Here is a 25,626-nt window from a genome sequence, read left to right on the forward strand (position 1 = left end):
TGCACTCAAATAAACACATGGGCGCGCACGTCGTGGCGAATATTTCATGAACAATAACGAACAGTAAATAACAATAATACTGTCAAAATATTTACGTTAAAAAAACAAAGCCGAAGAAACCAACTCACGACAACCCACGGACCACCTCGCATCTCCGCCGTTGCCACAGTGGTGCCAAGACCGCGTGGCCACCATCGGTCGCGTGTCTCGTCGACAGGGCCGGACTAAGCTCGTGCGGGGCCAGTAGCATATTACAAAGGGGCCCTAAATAAAACAAAAAAAACACTTACATATGAAAACACATACATTTTTAACTTGCATAGTAAAGAAATAGTATATTTCTTATTCGCTATACAGCCAGAGAATACTACAAATCGCTAACCTTAAACACCCAGTCGTTCATAAAAGTTGAAGGCGGTATAGTACTATTGTAATAGAGCAAGTGCAGAATCACTGAACCGGAATTGATAGCTTGAAAGCATTTAGCGCAAAACCCTTGAAAGTGTGGGGCCCGTAGCGTATGCTACTTTTGCTACTAGAATAATCTGGCACTGCTCGCCGACGAGCGATCATAATGAATGACAGCTGTCCTCATTTCGCTTCGATCACCCCCTCCCCACCAAATTCGCCGGCAGGAACGAAGCGCGTCACCCCGACCGTGGTGACATTCACGGCACGGTTCGCTGCGAGAGGCGACCCGAGCACGCGACTTGGGCGAGAGAGAGAGAGGGGGCTTGGCTGCCGCATTTGCGGCACCAAAGGATAACAAACGCCACGAGTCATAAGATTACAGAAATCCCTCGCCAAACGCGGTGTTTAGGTTCGTGAAAGCTCCCGTAGTTGGCAAAACCGTGGTTGGCAAGACTAAAAAAGGCTTATGGAAAATTGGGGGTTAGGTTCCGTCGAAGCCCATAACTACGCATCCTATGCTTTCAATAAACTTGAAAAATATGTACAGTACTGTATGCACTAAAATACCTTTACTATTAAGTGAACAAAAATACTTTTAATTACATTTAATATTGATAGCGAAGTCCAGATAACGTTGACGATGTTAGGGGAGGGCGGGTTAGACGATCGAGCAACCCAACTCTTCTCTCTAAAGACAAAAAAACCTTTCCTTGCCGTCTTTACATTCCTCTCACCTTCACCACCAGCTCGACGCTTACGGGCCATGATTAAGGGCAAAAATTCGTGGTATTGTACGGTAATTGCAGTACACTTTCACCAAGTATAAAGGACAGCACTATGGCGAGGGATCGCTGTACTTTTTAACCGGGGGGTTGATTGCCGATTTTCTGCTCGTAGATTACTTTTAGTTCAATCTTAACGAATGGTCGCGCGGATTGTTCTCTGGGTTCTCCGGTTTTTTTTCTCTCCACATTTCGAAACTTGCGTTTCGACTAATTGGCTGCTATAAATTTCCACACGATCAGACACCTCATTGAGCTATCGTTTGTGGCCAGGTCGCTGCTGAAAAAGAGCTACATAGCTCAGTGGGCCTTACCTGGTGAAATAAAAATTTTGTTGAGTGATTTAATAATTAGATTTTCACCATTTTCCATCCATGGTTATTGCCCATCAATTACTTTCTGCCCATCACTTTAATCTTTAGAAATTCAGTAGATTACTTTGGGCATATGACGTCAACGAGTGGACGGCGAGATGCATATGGTAGTGTAAACATTTGCGTTGTTCGTGTTGCGTATGTTCCCTTATCATATCCAAACACCATACATGGTAATCAAATCCTTCTCACAGTCGATTCACACCATAGTACCTTCCAACGGATGCAGCACGCTCACCTCTGGCAAGCCTGGCAAACAGCTATCTTAGCAACAATCCTCGCAGCGTTAAACCGCATATGGCCCGAAATATCAGCCCCGTGTTCCGGAAAACACACCTCATTAAGTGTAGAGCCGAAACACGCGATCGATAAAACTGCGTTCGCTTGTCACATCAAATCGTATGATCCATAACTGATTTCCAACGTCCTGACACAGCCATAAGCCACGTGGTGTATTTGGGTAGTGATCCTCAAGCCTAGTTATTCCACAGAACACTTTTTGAGCTTGCTCCGTCTTCAAGGCACACCGAACCAAAGCATCATGGTGGGCCCTTCGTCCAGCAGTAGATTGATCGTGGCTGATGATATCTGCACGTGCAAAGGCGTCTTCCTCAAGTCATGCGCCGTTATAGACGGACTTGGTGATGTCATGGAAATGTGGAATCCGTTCTGTCCATTTCATGGTTTTGTTTGGATTTGTTGCTTTATATTCTTTGGGTCTTTCGGTAAAGTCATGCAGATAGGTTCAAAGAAAATAACAAAAAACTACTCAGTTTCGATCGCAACACAAGCGGTCGTCATCAGGAAAAGGGGGGTTAGCTTCGAAAGACAACTGTTTATAAAGGTTTGAAATGGGCGTAGCCCAAGTGTCAGCAGCCAATGACTTCAAGTGGTTAATAACGTCCAATGATTGGCCAGTTTGTACCAATCTTCACGGTGGAAATTGTCTGCGTCTATATATATGGATGGCTTCATGAACGAATCGTTGTTGATAGCCAGTGGGTTTGCAAATTACCTTCATCTTAGAGAAATCAATTTCGTGAGCCCACCACATTAAAACAATGATCAGCTACGGCCGAGGTATTGGTCCTACCGTGTTTCAGATCTGCCTTATGTTCAGGAACACGGTCCGAGACATGTTGCTTAGTTTCCCCAATGCAACTACTGCAAGGTGATGGTTTTGATTGGGTCCTTAGATGGTTCTTTTCCAACGGTTGGGGCGATAGCTTTATGGATTGTGTAGTCTGAATATCAATTCATTTTGAGAGCTTGGTGTACGTGTTCCAGTTCACTGGCTAGGTGATGGCCGGAAATACATCGAGCTTTATGGTGTAGAGTTTTGATGAGGAACTTCTTCTGGACCCAATCAAAACCATCACCTTGCCATACATAGCAGGGGTCACCAAAAATATTTTCAAAATCATGAGCAAACACAAGATCCAGGTTCGATTTAATACAGTACATAAAATTTGTGATCTGATCCCATCTGTGAAGGATGTGATCCCTGATATGCAGTACCCCAGCGTCTACAAACTAAGCTGTGTCTGTGGCAATAGTTACATTGGGGAAACTAAGCGACATGTCTCGGACCGTGTTCGTGAACATAAGGCAGATCTGAATCACGGAAGGACCATCATTGTTTTAATGCGGTGGGCTCACACGAAATTGATTTCTCTAAGACGAAGGCACTTTGCAGACCCACTGGCTATCAACAAAGATTCGTTCATGAAGCCATCAATATATATAGGCACAGACACAATTTCAACCGAGATGGTACAAATTGAGCAATCATTGGAAGGACGTTATTAACCAGTTTAAGTCATAACTGGCTGTGATGTTCCAAATCCTACCACCTTCCGATGTTAGTTGTTATTTTCGGCTCTCTGATTTTTTTAACAGATTAAATTTGTCACACTAACGCAGCTACCTCGCGCGCCATCCTCGAGGATGCTGCTTGGCGATCACCCATTAACATGCTAATCTCTTACATTAACATGCTAATATCCCCCATTAACATGCTAATCTCTCACATTAACATGCTAATCTCTTACATTAACATAGCCACCTTGGCACGCTCGCCGTGGAGGATGCTCGGCGATCTTACATTGACATGCTAATTTTTACCTGGCAGCCCTTTGATTGGTGGAAAACCCACCACCGCCGTGGTCGCTGCCCACCACTGGCATTGGCATTGGCTGCTGACATTTGGGCTATGTCCATTTCAAACCTTTATAAACAGTTTGTCTTTTGAAGCTAACTTCCCTTTTCCTGATGACGACTGCTTGTGTTGCGATCGAAAAGTAATAGTTTTTTAGTTATTTTCTTTGAACCTATCTACATGACTTTACCGAAAGACCGAAAGAATATGAATTCCTGCAGTCAAGATTTGTTCATTTCAATGTTTATGTTTTATGTTAATGGCGGTTTTCTTCCATTGTCTATGTGTCTGTTCATGAATTAAAAACATACCGCAGCACACCTAGGAATTAAGAATGGGAAAGAAAAGGGTGGGAAAGGAAAGGAGAAACTGGAACAAAGGGTAAGGAAAGATGAGGATCGGGAGGGGGCTACATGAGGGACTCAAGGCTGCTGCAAAGAGGAGCAGCGTCTGTATTCACAGCGGATGGCGGAGAGAGGGGATGGGTTCAGAGTGGGGGTGGCCACACAGAAGCCACGAGATTAACAGGAAGCTGGAGCTGGTCGCCTTTGTTTCCCTAGTGGTGATGTTGACACACCGTACCAGGTCCTCGTTTTAGGGGATGCCCAGGACTGGTTGAAATATTCACCGCTGTTATTGGTCATGAGTGGGAATTGAACTCAGGTCGCCGGGTTCGTAGCGTGGCACGCTAACCATTGTACCACTAATAAGAACCACCCACACCCCGTCACAAGTGCTCCCCTCCACTGATCACCCCTCCTCACTCGCGCCGCCCCTCTCCAGCCCCAGCAGCTCCATCGTGCGCAGGAAGTATGGCGGGGCCGGCGCCCGGATGACGTCACCCCCAAACCAGTTGGCCCAGGGGCCCTCGGTGGGCCACGTGCCCTCCTGGGCGGGCCCGTAGCGCGGCAGGTGCATCGCGGCCAAGTGCAGGTGGAGCGGCAGGCGGTGCACCTGTGGCTGGGACACGTGCATCCTGCACAGGACTGCTTCGTCTAGAACCTGCGGAGCAACGGAGGCAGGGGGTGGGCAGAACACCGGCCGGCACAGCAGCGTAAAGCGGTCGGTTTTCCACGGTGGGAACGCTGGGAAATGTCTCGCGGTGCATGCTGGGAGGTGTGTCTCCAGGTACATGCTGGGAGGCGTATTTCGCGGTGCCTGCTGGGTACCTGAGCACGGGGAAGGGCGGTCTCCGGGGCGACGGGCACGCGAACGCCCAAGACACGTCCGACACGCCCACTGTACACGTGGTCGCCCACGGCGACGCACAGTGCAATGGTGAGGTGCACGCGCAGCTGGTCCCGGAACGCTACATGCACACCGAGCGGAGCACCGGGCGGTTAAAACACAGCGAGGTGATACAGAGGGGAGCACAAGTGCATCTGCCAGTCATCTCAGTCAACTCACGGCACCTGGGTCTGTCCCGTGGCCTCCTGCCAGAAGTGAGCCTTTTACACTTCCCCTCTGTATCACCCGAATTCCTTTGTCAAGGCACCTTAATTACTCTCACACAGCTTAAAGGTCGTGGTCTGAGCTTGGCTGTTTCACTCCAGCGCTGTCCTCGAGACAGTCTGGTCCCTTCACCTGATGAAGGCCGCTTGTGTTGTGGCCGAAACGTCGTGATTTTTGTTGTTTTACTTTTACCTACGTGACTTTACCGAATAGAACAAAAGAGTATACTTCATGTAGCCCCAAAGCGCACCTAGCCTGGTGCAGGCGCTATGGCAACGTCTCTATTACTTAGTGGTGAATGGCGGCTCTCGATGTTGTGGGACATGTTCGTGTGGGTGGAGCGGTAGTGGTGTAAAGTTAGCGCACTGCGCTTTGAACCCGGAGACCCAAATTGAATTCCCGCTCATGGCCAACACTGGTGACCAATATTTGAATCGGTCCTGGGACTAACCCCTCATGTGCTGTATCGGCCATCATAGGTGCTTGGTAACAGCACTTGCCTAAGCTGTTGAGGCTATGCGAGGGGGCGGGGGGGTCTTTGTCTTTGTGTGCCGGCGGTGTGTACCGGTAACAGGCTGCAACTCCACGAGCGCGCAGTCAGCCGCAGAGCACAGCACGCGGTAGCGCGTCAGCGCTTTCTTCACCTCCTGCCTCTTCAGACTGGCCTTGGTTGGGTGTGGGACTGGAACAACCTACTCGCAAGACACATCAACACTCCCTTGCTCGATCGACCACCTGCTCTCTCGCCTGCTTCCCCACCCGCCCGCCCGCCCGCCTGCTCCCTCGCTCAACCGACCGCTCACCGGTGCTTGTCGGCCACTTGCTGGCCACGAAACGAGTGAATGTCCACATGAGACGGGGTCAGGATACTATACTCTACATTAATCGAAGCCTGGGGTACAAATACGACTAAAGCAGCATGACCGCCACCACCCCCCCCCCCCCAGCTCCCAACAGCATCAGACTCTTACATTGGGTGAGGCTTAGGGTGTCTGCCCATGGTTTCTTACAACCTTGCCCAATGTGGTTTTGGCCTGAATCCACGTACAAAAAAAACAGCAGCAGCAAGCTGTCCAGGACTCCCGACATCACCACAGCAGTGACAAAAGAACAGTGGCCCAAACTGACGGTGGCGATGGATTCTGACCCCGGGGAATTTTCTGGGGGCCAAAACACAACGCGCCTGGCCGGCACCCACCAGCAGGTGATCGCCAATCTTGCGAGTCGCCAGCGGAACGTCGATGTCGCCCTCCCCGCGCTCGGGAGTGCCGACCGTCACAGCCCTGTTACCGTTTACGTGCGCGCACAGACACACAGATCCCCAATGTAGCCGTTAACAGGCTGTTTGGGGCAAGCGCTGTTAGTAAGTAGCATCTATTTAGGCCGATACGGTACACACCCTGGAAGGGGTGGTTGGCCAGCACCACACTCAGCCGCCTTTGTCTCCCCAGTGCTGATGTTGACACACCGTAGCAGTCCCAGGACCAGTTCAGATATCCGTCACTCATATTGGCCATTAGCGGGAATCAAGCTCAGATCCCTGGGTTCGTACATCGGTGCACTATCCACTACACTTCCATTCCCCACACAGACTTGCACACAAAGGCACAGCCCTGCAATTGCTCGCTCACCCCACTGCTAGGAGAAAGGCTTCCACCAGAGAACATTTTTTGCAGACTCTTCCATGCTGGTGTGACACGTTCAAAACGGCGGGAGTACCCACACTTTACCCCACCACCTGCAGGTCGAGCGCGGCGCGCCCCATTTGTACCGCTGGGGCCGCTGGGTGGACCAGAGGCAGCAGTGATTTTAAAAACCTGCACCACTGTTTCAACTGCCGTGTGCTGGCAGATTGAACGGGCGACCCCCCGGATCGTAAGCCTGGTGGCACCACGGCAGGAGTCCCAAAGCACACAGACAATGCATAAAAAAATTAGAGATGCAATCACAAGGTTACAGGAAACTGATATAGCGATAACATCGACATATCGTGAAATCTATCCCGTCGGATGCCCTTCTTATGCTCTTCTTGTGAAGCTTGTATGTTCTCTCCCCCTGTTTTCCATGCGTTTCCTCCGGGTTTCTCAGTTTCCTCCCATAGCAAAAAAAAAAGGATGCACCGTGGAACCGATGTTGGCAAAAACATCCCAATGCTGAAAAATGACCACCGAGTTACCCATTGGGGTCACACACAGTAGGAGCAGCAACAGCAACATCGCCTCCTGCAACGCAAGCTTGGCAGGACCCTCCTGAAGAAGTCTTGAGACTCTGCGAGGCCTTCCTGGGTAAACCAGTATTGTTATAATAATATTTTCGCGGCTACCATGGCGTTCTCCGGGCGTTACCAGCAGGTGCCCCCGTGGGCACTGCCAGTAGGTGTCCCCCAGGAGCTACCAGTAGGTGCTGGCGGGCTCCCTGGCACGGCGCAAGCGAGAGAACGCGGCCTCCAGCTCCTTGGTGGTGTGGTGGCACACGGAGAGCAGCACCACGCCGGACACGTCCCTGTGTTGGCACAAGCGCACGGACACACACGCAGGCGGACACACGGACACAAGCGCACGGGCACACGGTCACACACGCACGGGCACGCACAGACAGGCACACACGCACAGGTGCATGCACGGACACAAGCGCACGGGCACACACGCACAGCACGTATAATAATTGTCAACTTGTAACGCGGCGGCGCCACACGCTATCCGCTCCTCGCTCTCGAAGAAAGAAGACTCAGAGGCATGAGGAGGAGAAACCACAGACGGGCGGGTGAGGCAGCGTGAATTTCCATCCTCCCCACCACCCGTGTCCTGGTGACCCCCCACCTGCTGGGCGCCTTCACCAGGTGCAGATCGGGAGACACCCCCAACAGTCGGGCCAGCTCAGGCAGCAGAGGCTCCAGCGCCAGCTGTTCAGGCACCGTCTGGGACTCTGTACAAAGACACCCCCGTGTAGCCCACGCAGACTGTTGGGGATAGTGCTCTTAGCAAGCACATATATAGGCCCAAACACACCTCCGCCATGTACCGCGCAATGAGCACACCTGTGTGCGAATGTTTATGGTTTGTATAATCAGAATACTTGCTTATAAAACATGTACAGTCATCATTCATGCAAACTGCTTCTCTCGCAATCACCGAGGAACCACAGACGAGCGGGAAGGCAGCAGACAGGTGAGCCGGCACTCCCAACAATTGCCCAAAGCTCTGCTGTCCTCTATATATTCAGATGTTTTCAGCCAATGAATCAGTGTTTATGCATGTGGGAGTAAATCACACACACATAAGGGCGTCCGGGGAGGGGGCGGTAGGGTCAGGTGACCATCACATGCATGACCCATTGGGACCCACAGGGTCTAGCTGACCTGCCCTGGTTTATTTACCCTACCCTTCCTTGCCCTGCCCATGGTCAAGGGGCAAATTGAGGAGCCTCACCGTGCACGCCAAGTCCGGCAGGTTTACCAATCGCCAGGATGGGATCTGGAAAGGGACATGGGAGGTGGGGGGGCAGACGTGGGTGGGGGGGGAAAGAAATGGTGATTGTTGATGATTGCACAGCTTTCTCACGAGTTGCCTGCCCGCTACTGTGTTCACATGTTAGTGTGCACGCACGTGTGTGTAGTGTAGTGGTTAGCGCACTGCGCTACAAACCCCGGCGACCCGAGTTCGATTCCCGCTCACAGCCAACACTCAGTGACAAAAATCTGAACCGGTCCCAGGCCTCCCCTGGGTCGACTGCGCTTAAAATGAGTACCTGGTGCGGTGTATTTGATTGCCGCTCACACCCCACACCGGTGACGAATATCTCAACCGCTTCCGGGCCTCTCCTAGGTCGACTCGGCCTTGAACGAGCAACTGATGCGGCGTTTAAATATTAGCACTGGCGAGAAAAATGTGGCTCGGGCGTGGTGCTGACCACCCACCCCCTCGTGTGCCGTGCCCGACCTTCTCTAGGTGCTCGCGAACAGCACTTGCCCCAACAGTCTGTTAAGGCTTTACGGGATGGTTGGGGGGACCTGTATCTTTATGCGTGAGTGTGGCCGCGCGTGCCCGCTGTGGCACCTTTCCGGTAAACCACCGCCGCCACCAGGGCTTCGAGCAGCTGCTCGCGGTTCATCTTCGCCGGATCGCTCACTCCCGGCGCCCGCAGCACGCTCTCCCGCCCCGGCACCCGAGGCCTCCAGAAGGGCTCGGCCTTCTTCACCGGGGCCCATGAGACCGCCGGGGTCTCCCTCGCGGCGAGGGGGGCCCGCGTCCCCATGAAGGCCCGGAGGCGCAGCGCCGCCGCGAACCGCGCAGCACAGCGGGCGCCCAGCACCGGGGACGGCATTGTCTGGTGGAAAACGGGGAGATTCGTCACCTTCATCAATCAGCCTTGGTCTATCTACTGCTGTGGGTGGGGGCCAGCACCATGCTCACATGAACACTATAGCCATACCCCTAACTATCCAAGTGGCAATTAGTAATAACACAAACGTAACCACATCAACACAACACACGATGACACAGCACTGCACAACACTGACCCAGATGCTCTACAGCACACATCCTCACCACGACCCTCACACACACTCACCCGCTCTCACCTTACACTCTCTCTCACACTCACCCCCCTCACCTTACACACTCTCACCCACCCTCACCTTACACTCTCACACTCACCCCCCCCTCACCTTGCACTCTCTCACACTCACCCCCCCTCCGTCACCTTACACTCTCACACTCACCCTCCCCTCTCACCTTACACTCTCACACTCACCCCCTCACCTTACACTCTCAACACTCACCCTCCCCGCTCTCACCTTACTCTCTCACACTCACCCCCTCACCTCACACACTCTCACACTCACCCCCCCCCCCCCTCACCTTACACTATCATACTCACACCCCTCACCTTACACTCTCTCACACCCCCCCCTCACCTTACACTCTCTCACACTCACCCCCCCCCTACACTCTCACACTCACCCCACCCTCTCACCTTACACTCTCACACTCACCCCCCCCTCACCTTAAACTCTCTCACACTCACCCCCCACTCACCTTACACTCTCTCACACTCACCCCCCCCCTACACTCTCACACCACCCCCCCTCACCTTGCACTCTCACACTCACCCCCCCTCTCCTCACACTCTCTGACACCCCCCCCTACACTCTCACACTCACCCCCCCTCACCTTACACTATCATACTCACCCCCCCCCCCTCACCTTACACTCTCACACTCACCCCCCCCCCTACACTCTTACACCCCCCCCCCCTCACCTTACACTCTCACTCACCCCCTCACCTTAAACTCTCTCACACCCCCCCCCCCTCACCTACACTCTCACACTCACCCCCCCCCCTTACACTCTCACCCCCCCCCTTACACTCTCACACTCACCCCCCCCACCCCTTACACTCTCACACCCCCCCCCCCCTCACCTTACACTCTCTCACCACTCACCCCCCTCCTCACCTTACACTATTACACTCACCCCCTCCTCACCTTACACTCTCTCACACCCCCCCCCCCCTCACCTACACTCTCACACTCACCCCCCCCCCCCTTACACTCTCACCCCCCCCCCTTACACTCTCACACTCACCACCCCCTCACCTTACACTCTCACACTCACCCCCCCCCCCTTACACTCTCACCCCCCCCCCCCTTACACCCTCACACTCACCCCCCTCACCTACACTCTCACACTCACCCCCCCCCTTACACTCTCACCCCCCCCCCTTACACTCTCACACTCACCCCCCCTCACCTTACACTCTCACACTCACCCCCCCCCTTACACTCTCACCCCCCCCTCACCTTACACTCTCTCACACCCCCCTCCCCCCCTTACACTCTCACCCCTCCCCTCACCTCACACTCTCTCTCACTCACACCCCCCCCTTACTCTCACACTAACCCACCCTCACCTCACACTCTCTCACACTCACCCCCCCTCCCCTTACACACTCACCCCCTCCTCACCTTACACTATTACACTCACCCCCCACCTTACACTCTTTCTCACACTCACCCCCCCCCTCACCTTACACTCTCTCACACTCACCCCCCCCCTCACCTTACACTATTACACTCACCCCTCCTCACCTTACACTATCATACTCACCCCCCCCCTCACCTTACACTCTCCCTCACACTCATCCCCCCCCTCACCTTACACTCTCACACCCCCCCCCCTCACCTTACACTCTCTCACCCCCCCTCACCTTACACTCTCCCTCACACTCACCCCCCCTCACCTCACACTCTCACACTCACCCCCTCCTCACCTTACACTCTCTCTCACACTCACCCCCCCCCTTACACTCTCACACTCACCCCCCCCCACCCCTTACACTCTCAGACTCACCCCCTCCTCACCTTACACTCTCTCACCCCCCTCCCCCCCTTACACTCTCACCCCTCCCCTCACCTCACACTCTCTCTCACTCACACCCCCCCCTTACACTCTCACACTCACCCCCCCTCACCTTAAACATTCGCACTCACCCCCTCCTCACCTTACACTCTCTCACACACTCACCCCCCCTCACCTTACACTCTTTCTCACTCACCCCCCCCCTCACCTTACACTATTACACTCACCCCCTCCTCACCTTACACTCTCACACTCACCCCCCCCCTTACACACTCACCCCCCCCCTCACCTTACACTCTCACACTCACCCCCCCCCTCACCTTACACTCTCCCTCACACTCACCCCCCCTCACCTTACACTCTCTTACACTCACCCCCCCCTCACCTTACACTCACTATCACACTCACCCCTCCCCCTCACCTCACACTCTCTCACACTCACCCCCCCCTCACCTTACACTCTCACACCCCCCCCTCACCTCACACTCTCTCACACTCACCCCCCCTCACCTTACACTCTCACCCCCCCCCCCGCACCTTACACTCTCTCTCTCATACCCCCCCCTTTACACTCTCACACTCACCCCCTCCTCACCTTACACTCTCACACCCCCCCCTCACCTCACACTCTCTCACACTCACCCCCCCCCTCACCTTACACTCTCTCACACTCACCCCCCCTCACCTCACACTCTCTCACACTCACCCCCCCCCACACTCTCACACTCACCCCCCCCCTCACCTTACACTCTCTCAACCCCCCACCCCCTCACCTACACTCTCACACTCACCCCCCCCCTTACACTCTCACCCCCCCTCACCTTACACTCTCACACTCACCCCCCTACACCCTCACACTCACCCCCCCTCACCTTAAACACTCACACTCACCCCCCCCCTCACCTTACACTCTCTCACACCCCCCCCTCACCTCACACACTCTCACACTCACCCCCCCCCCCCTTACACTCTCACACTCACCCCTCCCCCTCACCTCACACTCTCTCACACTCACCCCCCCTCACCTTACACTCTCTCAACCCCCCACCCCCTCACCTACACTCTCACACTCACCCCCCCCCTTACACTCACACCCCCCCTCACCTACACTCTCACACTCACCCCCCCCCCTTACACTCTCACACTCACCCCTCCCCCTCACCTCACACTCTCTCACACTCACCCCCCCCCCTTACACTCTCTTACTCACCCCCCCCCCCTCACCTTACACTCTCACCCCCCCCCCCTCACCTTACACTCTCTCACACTCACCCCCCGCACCTTACACTCTCTCTCATACCCCCCCCCCCCCTTTACACTCTCACACTCACCGCCCCCCCCTCACCTTACACTCTCTCTCACACTCACCCCCCTCACCTTACACTCTCTCACACTCACCCCCCTTACACTCTCACACTCACCACCCCCTCACCTTACACTCTCTCACACTCACCCCCCTTACACTCTCACACTCACCCCCCTCACCTTACACTCTCTTACACTCACCCCCCCTCACCTTACACTCTCTCTCATACCCCCCCCCCCTTACACTCTTACACTCACCCCCCCTCTCACCTTATACTCTCACACTCACCCCCCTCCCCTTACTCTCTCACACTCACCCCTCCCCTCACTCTCTCACACTCACCCCCCCTCACCTTACACACTCTCACACTCACCCCCCCTCACCTTACACTCTCACCCCCCCACCTTACACTCTCACACTCACCCCCCTCACCTTACAGTCTCACACTCACCCCCCCTCACCTTACACACTCACCCCCCCCTCACCTTACACGCTCTCACACTCATCCGCCCTCACCTCACGTGCGTCTCCCTGCGCGTGGACTGCAATCACAACTACTGCGCATGCGCGCGCTCTTCCTGAAGTTGGAGGTCGTGGCACCGCTCATCCACGCCCCCCCCCACAAACGTCTATGGGGCGGGGCAACCCAAGAACCAGCCAATCCACTCGCTGCATGGGCGGTGCTAACGACGCGGCGGGAGGGGCTATATAAAAGAGGGCGTGGCTTCCAACTCGGGGGCCGCGTGTCCCAGTTGTGCTTCCCGAAATGTCGTGGCTTTAAAGTCTCAAGTTGATTGTTTCACCAGGTGAGAACTCGGGAGACCATGATCAGTACGATCTGCGCGAGTGAACCGGGTGGGTGAGTTATTGTTGAGTTGGTGAATGAGTCGATAGATGGGTGGGATGTGTGTCGGTTGAGTTATGAGTGGGTTGTACAGGGTGAGGTGGTGAGGTGTTAGGCGAGGCTGTGTGTTGGTGAGAACTCAACAGACCAGGGCAGCAGAGTCTCATTTCTTTAAGAGTGACCTGGGTCACTAAAATGCAAAACCAAACACAAGGTGCAGCAACAAAGCAAATAGCAATCGGAGCAAGAATCCCGTCATGAAAGTGGACAAATAGATCACAAGCTGCTGCTGCACAACATAGAGGCGCACACCGTGGTGCACAATTTCAGTTTGTTTTGATGTTTGTCTTTGTATTTTGTTTATGGTGGACAGCATTCACTGTAATGTGATGATTTGTATTGCTGAGCCTCCGTCATCACACACATAAACAAACATCCCCAGTGCAGCCTTTACAGACTATCGATGCATGCAGCGTTAGCGATCACCTATTAAGTACAGCACAATTGCCAAAGGCACGGGTGCAGTCAACGACACGCACACAGCGGGTGACTGTCTCCCCAGTGCTGATGCTTACGCATTATACTCGGGTGTTCATTAGATGACAGGTTCAGATATCCATGACTTCGGAATTGAACTCTGACCTCTGGGTTCAATGCAGATGGCCACTGCACCAGCAATGCCCAACTGACACAACCTAAGATTCACGCAAACAATCGCTCCATGGTCAACCCTTCAAAGAGCCGTTAGCGAGCAACAATTAAGGCCGGCATGGTACACATTTATTTTCTCAAGTGGCATAGCTGAATGTTTCCACCTTGAGGTTCTGTGTACAACGCTGTGTGTCCACACATCCCATCGTCTCCCCACGCGTGACCCCAGTCTCTTCCTCCCATGTGCATGTCTCTCTGTCCTCCTGTGTGCATCACCCGTGTCTCCACCCGTGTCTCCGCGTGCGTCCATGTGAACTCGTCGTCCCTGTGCTAGTGTGTCCCGGTATTACCGGGCATGCCCCAACACTACCCCATGTAATCACGCACCACACCGTTGATCCCCAGCGTTCAATGTCTCCCCGTCCTATCGTGTTCCCGGTATTTTCCCCGGTATCCCCTGGTTGCCCCCCTTAGGTGGCAGCAGCGAGGCCGTTCTGCAGCAGCTGCAGCATGGCTGGGTAGACGGGAGCAAACTCCCTCCCATCCTTGGCACGCACGCCCTGTACGTATGCCTCCAAGGCCCCCCTAGGACATGCACACACAAACACAGTGACAGAGTCAGTGACATGGTTAGTCACCCAGTCACACTGTCAGTGACACGATCAGTCAATCAGTCATATGGTCAGTCACGGTATTATTTATACCGTCAGTTTAATACGTAGGCTTTCGCGACCAATATCCATTATATAGGTTTTTTGGGTTAGATCGCGTACATATAAATGTGTCGTTAAACCCACCACCACCCGGCACAGCCAATTAGTAAGGTTTGTCACGTAAACAGAACATGCCAATTCGTTACTAGTACAGCATTGTCTCCTTTCTTATAATAACCTCGCTCAATAAAAAAAAATCAGGTCAAATCCTATCAAATCACAACTTTGTAAGCGCTCTTTGTTGCTGGTCGCTTGACGTTTTCGTCCTTTGGGCCCGAGCTCGGCAACATCTCGCGGCACCAGTACAAACCGGAATTTGAAAGAATTTCTCCGTATGGAAAACATTGCAGAACAAACGCAATTCTCATCTTGCGCATGATGGCAGCAGCAAGATGTTCAGGAGCAAAATGCCCAATGTGAAGGTCTACTGCCCATGACGAGAGGGCTTCAGGAGAGAGTTTGTTCGTGTTGTTTTGCTTCTCCGTCGAATGAGCGAGTAAACATTGCAGTGCAGATGATACACATGGGCAAACAGGAATAAATGATACTGAAATTCACAACTGTGTTTGAGAGTGCTCTCTGTACTGTGCACTTCATTAGTGTGATTCATACCCTAGCCAGCTGGAAATAATTAGTTTTAGAATGTCAGTGCAAAAGCCACCCACCTGCCAACAACACCAGAGGTGTTGTAGAGACAAAGATTCCCCGTGTAGCCTTCATCCTATTGGGGCTATTAGCGAGTACCTATGAAGGCCGGCAAGGCACACCAGTTGCCAGCACTACTCTCAGCCACCTTTGTCTCCCTGCCATAGCCGATATTTACAGTTGCGCATCAGGTACTCATTTAAAGCTGAAGAAATTGCGCTACTGACGCTAGCTAATAGTCGTGGCCGGGAATCGAACCTAGGTCACCAGGTTCTTGGCGCAGTCCACTGAACAAAATGTTACAGTCATACCGTGATAGTCACACATTCACAACAACAGCCATAGAGGTGACATCCCCACAAAGCTCGAAAAAGAGATTTTAACAACACGAGTACAAACACATGGACACGCAACAACAACAGCCGCCGTTCGCCACCAAGTGGCGGTGACGTCACCGCGTCGCTTGTGGCAGGCTGGGTGCACTTCGAGGCTGTCCCATGAACGGGGAGGCTCGCTGATGGGCAGGTCATGGGACCGACCCTGCACGTGCCACGGGGTTGACCGACCGAGATGACCGGTGGATGCTCCACCTGTGCTCCCTCCACTGTGAGTCAGAGAGGGTGGGGTACCTGATGAAGGTGAGTCGGTCCCTTTGGCTTGGGTGGTCGTCCATCCACTGGGAGTACCGAGCCACGGACCAGTCCACCCTCTGAAGGGGGAAACGAGAGGTTGGTGGGGGTTAAATAGACAAAGATCACCCATTTAGCCTTTAACAGAATGTTAAAATGCGAGTAGCACCTATTCAAGGCTGGCAGGGCACATGAGGGGGTGGGTGACCAGCACCACTCCCGGCTGCCTTTGTCTACTAGTGGCAATGTTTACACACATTTAAGGCTGAGTTGACCCAGGGGAGGCCTGGGACCGGTTCAGATATTCGTCACCAGTGTCGGCCGTGAGCGGTAAACGAACTCGGGTCGCTGGGTTCGTAGCGCAGCGCGCTAAATGTTAAGTTGAGGGAGGGTGACAACATGCCTGGTGAGGAGAGGGCATGTCGGGCGGCGCGCGAGAGAAGAGCAGGTGCAGCGCGGTGCTGTGCGGCACCAGCTCCCCCAGCGCAGGGCTGGCCGCCACGTGCTCGCTTGTCTGGAACAGCAGTGGCCTGCGGGCATGCACATGGGTACCCACACGGGTACGCATGGGTAAACACGCGGGTACACACACGAGTATGCACACGGGTATGAACTTGGGTATATCTTATTTGTTGCGTTGGTGTGTGACGGTGCGTTGGTGTGTGACGGTGCGTTGGTGCGTGTGTGTTGGTGTGACAGTGTATGACGGGGTGTGTGTGATGGTGTATGTTGGAGTGTGTGTGTTGGTGTGACAGTGTATGATGGGGCGTGTGTTGAAGTGCGTGGGTACCTGAATGAGCGGAGCAGGCGGTACGGCTTTCCCAGGTCTGACACTCGTCGGCACAACGGAGCTACCGCCAGCTCCATCTGTGGGAGTAGGCAGTGGCTGAGCACTCGCACGAACAGATAATAACGCAAAGCAGCCACTGACAGCACAAACGATAGCACAGTAGATAAGAGTGACATAGACTTATACAGGACTCATCGGCGAACACTGCACCCATAGACCTACGAGGGCAGCAGAGGAGAATGAGCAATCTCCCATTGATCGAAGGGTGATTGGGAGATTTGATGGAAAGCCTTGGTAGCTGGAGAGTGAAATGAGAGGTAGGAGAGTGTGCGGAGGGGAGTAGAGAGTAGTGACGGATGTAGGGAGGTGAGGGACGTGGGGAGGTGAGGGACGAGAGGAGGTGAGGAAGTGGCAGACGTGGGAGATGTTGCGCCCGTGGCGGAATGAGGATGGAGGAACCATTCGGGAAGTGCCGCCAACCGGCCAGCCGGCTCTTTACCTGGGCGCAGTCGGCCGCCAGCCGCATCTTGCCGGCTTCGCCGAGCGGCCGCACCAAACTGGCGTGGCGCACGAACAAACGCACAGCGCGTGCCGCCGCCGACTCCAGGGCACGGGTCGTCAGCGCGGCGCACGCCCAGGGGCCGAAGTAGTCGGAGACGGCGCGGCTCACGAAGCCCTGGAGCTCGCGCATATAGAGCGAGCACGGCGCCGCATCGGGGGCACCGGACCCGGGGCCGGGGCCGGGGCCACCAGACCTGCGTGGAGACAAACGCACGCACCGTGGACGCGAGGTCAGACAGGTCAGCGGACGGGCAAGTGGGTGGAGTACGTCCCCGCGTCTGTACGGGAATGGGGAATGTGGACAAAAAGCCGAAGATCGCCCATAAGGCCTCGAACGGGATGTTGCACAGTGCGCTAACCACTGCACCGCCGTTCCAGCCACGCACAAACACACACCACACAGACATGCACGCACGCGTGTGCACGAACACGGGTACACACACGTACAGACGCACACATAGCACGGACTCGGCCGCTTACACATCCAAACAACAAAACAGAGATTCCACGTGTAGCCTCAAGCACACTTTTGTTGGGGCAAGTTGCAATTATCGATCACCTACGAAGGGCAGCACAGCACACAAGGGGCGTGTGGGTGGCCAGCACCATGCTCGGCAGCCTTTGTCTCCCGAGTGCTGATGTCTGTATTTAGATGTTGGCCGTGGGTAGGAATGGAACTCGGCTAACCGAGCTTCCCACAGCACAAAGACAAAGCGCTGCGCGACGAATCCAGGGACAGGAGTTTGATTGCCACTCACACCGGTGATGAATATCTCAACCGCTTCTGGGCCTTTTCTAGGTCGACTCAGTCTTAAACGAGCAACTGATGCGGTGTTTAAACATCAGCACTGGCGAGAAAAAGATGGCTGGGCATGGTACGAGCCACCCACCCCCGAGTCTGCCCTGCTGGCCGTCACAGGTGCAAGCTAATGGCACTTGCCCCAAACAGCCAGCTAGAGCTATACAGGGGATGTTTGTCTGTGCCCACGACACACGCACATCGTGGGCCGCACACACCCACCCTGAGAAGTCCTCTTGGTGCATCGTGAGCAGAATGGCCTCCACAGCGTCCTGGAATGACTGCAGCTGAGGGCGCAAGGTGCTCTCCATCAGCTGCTCAACCACCTGGGAAATGCGTGCACGCGCGTGTGTACATATGTATGCGTGTGTGTGCGCGCGTGTGCGTGCGTGCGTGCGTGTGGAGAGAGAGAGGATCATGTACCCAGACGCAGGGATGCAGCACACACCAGACACATTGACAGCTAACCGCTGTGCAATTGCTCCTCACTCACGTACACGCGTGCACGCGTCTACGCATGACAAACATGGCCATGACGTATTAGGCCTCACCTGCAGGCTTTCCTGAATGGCCTCCATGGCAGCTGGGGGCAGGGCATTAATACAAGACAGCACCTGCAGCACACAAGCACAAGGAGGTATACAATATACATAATTTATATAAATTCATAATGATATATACTTATTTATTTATCCAGGACTACACCGAGTCCAAAGTTTTGTTTGCAGGAAGGTCCTGCATTGGGGTGCTCGTTAACATAACTTTCCCCAAGTCTGTTAAAGATACACGGGGATCTTTGTCTTTGCTTTTGTGGATGCATTGAGTGAGTAGATAGGTGAGTGTGTGTGGATATGTGAGAGTGTACGTGCAGAGGTGAATGAGTGTGTGAACGGGTGAGGGTGGTGAGCACCTTGATGGTGGAGGTGTGCAGGTGGTGAAGGGCGTTGACGAGGGCCACGTTGCGTCTCTGCCCGTCTGTCATGGGCCCGATCACCTGACTGCCCTCGCCCTGCGTGCACAGCTGAGTACGCGCACGCACATGTAAAAAACACACACGTGGTTGTGTACCCATGTATGCCTGTGTGCGCGTATGCATTCATGTATTTGTACGTGTGTGCGTGCATTCATTTGTCCTTGTGCGTGTCTTTGTTTTTTGTGTGTGCGCGTGCGTGCGTATACGGGCATGAGTGTACGTGCGAGTATGCGCGTGCGTCTCACCAACTGTTCGGATTTGGCAGCAAACAGCTGCAGCGTCTTGGCTACATTTCTGGCCACAGCAGAGCTCAGATCTCCGTCCACCGATGTCACACCCAGCTCACTGTGGGGGCAGCACACACGAAGTGACACGCGGCGTCACACCCAGCTCACTGTGGGGGCGGCACACACGGGGTGACACACGGCGTCACACCCAGCTCACTGTGGGGGCGTCACACACGGGGTGACACACGGCGTCACACCCAGCTCACTGTGGGGGCGGCACACACGGGGTGACATGCGGCGTCACACCCAGCTCACTGTGGGGGCGGCACACACGGCGTCACACCCAGCTCACTGTGGGGGCGGCACACACGGGGTGACACACGGCGTCACACCCAGCTCACTGTGGGGGCGTCACACACGGGGTGACACACGGCGTCACACCCAGCTCACTGTGGGGGCGGCACACACGGGGTGACATGCGGCGTCACACCCAGCTCACTGTGGGGGCGGCACACACGGCGTCACACCCAGCTCACTGTGGGGGCGGCACACACGGCGTCACACCCAGCTCACTGTGGGGGCGGCACACACGGCGTCACAGCCAGCTCACTGTGGGGGCGGCGCACACGGGGTGACACGCGGCGTCACACCCAGCTCACTGTGGGGGCGGCACACACGCGGCGTCACACCCAGCTCACTGTGGGGGCGTCACACACGGGGTGACACGCAGCGTCACACACAACTCACTGTGGGGGGCGTCACACAAGGCGTCACACCCATCTCTCTGTGGAAGGCACACACGGCGTTACACCCAGCTCAGCATTAGAGCGTGAGGTGTGGTGGGGGGTGGGAGTGGAGGGGAGAGGGAAGGCACCTGGAGATGATGCGGACGAGGGAGTCCACCTCGTCGAGGGAGGGGGGGCCCCGCGCCCCTGGCGGGAAGCCGAGGTTGACCGGGTCGAAGAGGCGTGAGAGCGACTTTTCGAGGTACGTGGCCTCGAACGGACGCACGCATGTGCGCAGGTGCTGCTCGGGGCTGTGGGCACGAAGGCAAATGTCCACCATGTAGCCTTTAACAGAACGGTGGGCCAAGTGCTATTTGCGAGCAGCACCTTTGAAGGCCGGCAAGGTGAACTAGGGGGTTGGAGGCCAACACCGTGTCCGGCTGTCTTTGTCTGCAGGTACTAATTTAGCAATATTTATACAATGTACCAGGTACTCATTTGAGACCTAGGAGAAGCGCAGCACCGGTTCAGATAATTGAGCGGCAAATACCAGTGACACACAAACACAAAGATCCCCCGTATAGCCTTAACCGACTTTCGGGGCAAGTGCTGTTCGCGAGTACCAATGACGGCCGGCACGGCACACGAGGGGGTGGACAACACCACGCCCGACCGTCTTTGTCTCCCCAGTGGCGATGTTTTTACCCACTGCACCAGGTACTCATTTGAGGCTCAGTCGACCTAGGGGAGGCCCAGGACGATTATATGTAATCATCAGTGGAGTTGGCCATGAGCGGGAATTGAACTCAGGTCGCTGGGTTCGCAGCGCAGCGCGCTAAGCGTGACACTACCGCTCCCCACACACACACACACACGAGTACATACACAAATACAATAGAGCACAACAACGCCGGCGCTCGCGCCAGGCTCGGTGCCGGCCCTCACTCGTGAGCGCTCGTGGCGGCACGTTCCGCGCCGTCCGTCGTGTCGTCCCCCTCCGTGGCGGCGCCGTCGCCGGGCCGACCAGAAGCCTGGGGGGGCCGCGCATAATGGGGGGCCCCGGGGGGGGTCTGCAGCCGGCGCCACAGCTCGCTGCAGTGGCGCAGCAGTTTGGGGTACTCGCCCTCCAAAGCCTGGCGCACAGGGCCCGAGTCTACGGGGGCGGGAGGGTAGGGGGGCCGGGGGCACACAGGAGGAGAGGTGAGCGGGAGGTGATTGGAAGGTGAATGGGAGGTGAGCGGGAGGTGAGCGGGAGGTGAGGTTGAGGGTGAGTGAGTGCACTAACCTCTGATTAGCGCGGTTGGCTACGTACGGTGTAAAAGAAGTTCAACATATATACATACATAGTGAGTTGTGAGTAAGAGGTGTGAATGAGGTAGCGAGGGGTGAATGAGGAATGAATGACAGGTACATAAAGCGTGAGTGAGGAGTGGGTGAGAGGTGAATGAGTGAGAGGTGAGTGAGGGCTGAGTGATGGGTGAGTAAGGAGTGAGCGAGGGCTGTGGCCTCACCACTGGCTGCCTTCTGGAGTTCGGTGCTGAGCGTTTGCGTCACTGATGCCCAGAAAGAGGCCAGGATGTCAGCCTGGCCCTCCTGCTCGCACACCCCAACCACCGCATCAACACAGACCACACACACACCAGATACGCACCACACACACATACGCACCACACACACATACGCACCACACACACACCATACACACACCACACACATACTAAAACAAATCAATACATACATCAAAGCACACCATACATCAACACACACACGTCAACATGTACGACACATACCACACACGCGTGTAGAGTAATAGCGCTGGCTGCTGACGGAAAGTGGTACTGACAGCGTATGGCAGTACACACGTCAGCAAGCGACAGTGTATACATGGGGAAAAGACAACGAAGGGGAAAAGCTCAGGAAGGGGTCCATATGGAAGCCCCGGGAACCTGCTAGTAGGTTCCAGAAGAGGGGCGTGGCCTGGGCGGAGCAAGGCCATGCCAGGAGCATAAGAGGGAGCCCAGAGCGAGAGCTCAGGGCTTGTTGCTGAAAGTGAATCCCCTCGCCGTGCTGCTGTTTGTCGCCATTGTCGCCATCGTCTTCACCATCACTGGGCGCCGCTAGCTAGACAGCCTGCCAACTGTACGAGCTAGACGGTGCCGTCAACAGTAGGCGGCTGTGTATAAATCTGATCCTTATGCCGGTACCCCGGGGCACCAAATAATACAAACTGGCCGAGGCAATTAAATATTTTATTTCTGGGACACTATTTTTGTCCAGGGGTGTACTTCACTCCGCGACTGGGGTACCAATCAATCCGACATCAGTGCCACTTCACGATGTCGAAACGCAGCGAGGACGATTGTGCCAAAAACCCTGAACGCTCGCACGCACCGAAGCGGTGCATCGTGTACAGCTCGTCGAGATGAGTCGATTGCCGCATCGCCATCATCAACAGACTAAAAATGACTCCATCACGGACATTGTGCGAAGCTGGGGTACTATGGTACCCCGGGGTACCACCATCAGGTTCAAATATATAAGTGTGCAACCACATAGGGTTCATAAAGTCCCCATTGTGTGCAAGAATAAAGAAAGGTGCCTCAAATTATTCCTGTCTCCGATCTGCGTCACTACACACGCACCAGACACACTCCACACACACACACATACTACACAGACATACTACACACACATACTACACACGCACCACACACATCACACACGCACCACACACACACTACACAGACATACTACACACACATACTACACACGCACCACACACATCACACACGCACCACACACACATACATACTACACACACATACTACACACGCACCACACACACATCACACACGTCAACACACATATGAACACAAATCAACACATATCAAAGCACACCACATGTCAACATGTACGACACACACACTACACACACCACACACATGACACCACACAGCCATGTAATCTAGGTCGTGTTTCACAGTTTGTTCAGGGGTGTGTTCAGGATGTGTTTGTGCTCTGGGTGTGTGTGTTCTGTGCGTGTGTGTGTGTTTTGTGTGCGTGTGTGTGTATGCTCTGCGTGACCTTTGCCAGCTCTTCCAGGAAGCACACGTGGGTGATTGGGTCTCGTTTTTTTGCCAAAACCTTCTCCAGGTGCTGCACCTAAACCCCCGACACAAAAACAAAGATCCCCCATGTAGCATTTAGCAGGCTGTTGGGCAAGTGAAGTTAGTGAGGAGTATCAACGAAGGTTGGCACGGCGCACGAGGGGGTGGGTGGCTAACACCACACCCAGCCGCCTTTGTCTCCCCATTGGCGATATCTATACACCGCACCAGGTAAAGATTTGAAACCGAGTCAACCTAGGGGAGACCCAGGACCGGTTCAGATCATCGTCACCGGCGTTGGCGGTTGAGCGGGATTCAAACTCGGGCCGCCGGCTTCGTAGCTCAGCGTGCTAACCGCTGCGCCACCGCTCCCCACAGACGTACACACAAAGACACGTGCACACACACACCAGCATCGGTGGACGCAAGAGGGTGGACACCAGTGAGGGTGGACACCAGGAGTAATGGACACCAGGAGTGGTGGACACCAGAGAGGGTGGACAACAGAGAGGGTGGATACCAGAGAGAGTGGACACCAGGAGTAATGGACACCAGGAGTGGTGGATACCAGGAGTGGTGGACACCAGGAGTGGTGGACACCAGGGAGGGTGGACAGCAAGGTACCTGGGTGCAGGCTGAGAACACGTGGTCCATGAGCCGCTCCACATTGGTCCACAGGGCTGCTCGGAACGCGGCGGAGTTGCCAGGGGCGACCATGGAGGTACGGCCCGGAGTCGAACCTGGCACACAGACAAAGATCCCGTGTAGCTTTCACAGACTTTTTGGGGCAAGTGTTGTTAGCGAGCACCTATGACGGCTGGAACGGCACACGAGGGGGTGGGTGGCCAGCGCCACGCCCGGGCCGCCTTTGTCTCCCCAACGCTGATGTTTACACGCTGCACTGGGTACTTATTTGAGGCTGAGTTGACCTAGAGGAGGTCCAGGACCGGTTCAGATAATTGTCATTGGTGCTGACCGTGAGCGGGAATCAAACTCTGGTCGCCGGGTTTGTAGCGCAGCGCGCTAACCACCGCTCCGCTACTCCACACAAAGACGCGCGTGCATGTGCACGCGCAGTGGTCGATGGTAATTGCATCTGTGTGCGTGAGACCGGGTTATAACGGGCGTGAAAACAGACGCCTTCGGATCACCTCCCTTGCCCTTTACCCCGCACGCCCCCTTCAACACTCATCACCCCCCTCACCTTTCCCTCCACTCACCCCACACCCGTCGACTTCCACCTCACCCACCGTCACCCTGTATGCCCCCTCCAGCCTCACCACACGAACCCACTCAACCATCTATGCCCACTCGCCCTCGTCCGCTCGCTGCGCTTCCTGCATTCACTTGTTCACCTTTTACCACCATGCCCGCCGCACACTCACTCCTCCAACTCATCTCAGCCCTGCCCCCCCCGCCTCACCGCCCCCCTCACCACGTGAGCCCCCCACGGCCTGGCTGAGGGCGCGAGCGTCGAGCGCTCGGCGCGTCTGCTCGTGCAGCGTGGCGCGTGCCGACTCCAGTACGCGCCCCACCGTGGTGGCCAGGCCGCCCAGGTTGTGGAACACCTGCAGCGCCGTGCCCACCTGTGTGGGGTTCTGATGGGGAGACACGCGCACGTACGCAGACACGCACACGTGCACAGATATACATAAAGAAGGACAAAGATCACCCCCCGTATTTCCTCAACAGACTATTGGGGCAAGTGCTGTTAGCGAGTAGCACCTATGAAGGACGGCACGGCACAAGAGGGGGTGGGTGGCCGGCACAACGCCCGGCCGCCTTTGTCTCCCAAGTGGTGATGTTTACAAGCCGCACCAGGTATTAATTTGAGGCTGAGCCGCAATCGAACTCGAGTCGACGAGTGCAGTGCTGCTAAACCACTGCGCCACCGCGCACACACAGATATGCATACGCACGCACGCACACACACCCACACACGAGCGCGCGACCTCCCCTGTGCGTTCGTGTCGAACCCTAACGAGCACCCCATGGTTGGGCTGTGGCCCTAACAAGGCGTCCCAATCGATCCATAATGGCCTCTAATTACGTTAACGGCGGCGCCACACATCCACCGCCGACTCCCACCACCACCACCCCCGCTCCTCCAGATCAACGGT

General features: G+C 55.1%; 2 protein-coding genes across 2 annotated transcripts in view; both read right to left on the minus strand.

Moving 5' to 3' along the window:
* Positions 1-30: 30 nt before the first annotated feature.
* RPUSD3 (RNA pseudouridine synthase D3) lies at positions 31-13,700 on the minus strand. Its single transcript, XM_032969851.2, has 9 exons — positions 13,359-13,700; positions 9,233-9,503; positions 8,606-8,650; positions 7,997-8,102; positions 7,572-7,679; positions 6,376-6,460; positions 5,743-5,869; positions 4,895-5,034; positions 31-4,727 (listed from the first exon to the last, which is right to left on the minus strand). Exons 2-9 carry the CDS (start codon positions 9,498-9,500, stop codon positions 4,476-4,478), a joined length of 1,131 nt encoding a protein of 376 aa, XP_032825742.1. The 5' UTR covers positions 9,501-9,503; positions 13,359-13,700; the 3' UTR covers positions 31-4,475.
* A 744-nt stretch (positions 13,701-14,444) lies between these two features.
* Positions 14,445-25,626, minus strand: part of COG5 (component of oligomeric golgi complex 5) — a 28,197-nt gene continuing 17,015 nt past the window's right edge. Inside the window, exons 8-22 of the mRNA XM_032969850.2 lie at positions 24,942-25,104; positions 24,131-24,246; positions 23,484-23,561; positions 21,911-21,992; positions 21,345-21,552; positions 20,549-20,710; positions 19,693-19,792; positions 19,385-19,495; positions 19,026-19,088; positions 18,697-18,800; positions 17,614-17,869; positions 17,115-17,191; positions 16,728-16,854; positions 16,325-16,404; positions 14,445-14,922 (exon numbers count right to left, since the gene is read on the minus strand). Coding sequence (XP_032825741.2) covers positions 14,808-14,922; positions 16,325-16,404; positions 16,728-16,854; positions 17,115-17,191; positions 17,614-17,869; positions 18,697-18,800; positions 19,026-19,088; positions 19,385-19,495; positions 19,693-19,792; positions 20,549-20,710; positions 21,345-21,552; positions 21,911-21,992; positions 23,484-23,561; positions 24,131-24,246; positions 24,942-25,104 — 1,842 coding nt within the window. The 3' untranslated portion in view covers positions 14,445-14,807. The remainder of the gene's footprint in view (positions 14,923-16,324; positions 16,405-16,727; positions 16,855-17,114; positions 17,192-17,613; positions 17,870-18,696; positions 18,801-19,025; positions 19,089-19,384; positions 19,496-19,692; positions 19,793-20,548; positions 20,711-21,344; positions 21,553-21,910; positions 21,993-23,483; positions 23,562-24,130; positions 24,247-24,941; positions 25,105-25,626) is intronic.

This window comes from Petromyzon marinus, chromosome 42, assembly GCF_048934315.1.
Source record: "Petromyzon marinus isolate PM22_M1 ecotype Great Lakes invasive population chromosome 42, UKy_Petmar_22M1.pri1.0, whole genome shotgun sequence".
In the NCBI taxonomy this organism is placed as follows: Eukaryota; Metazoa; Chordata; class Hyperoartia; order Petromyzontiformes; family Petromyzontidae; genus Petromyzon; species Petromyzon marinus.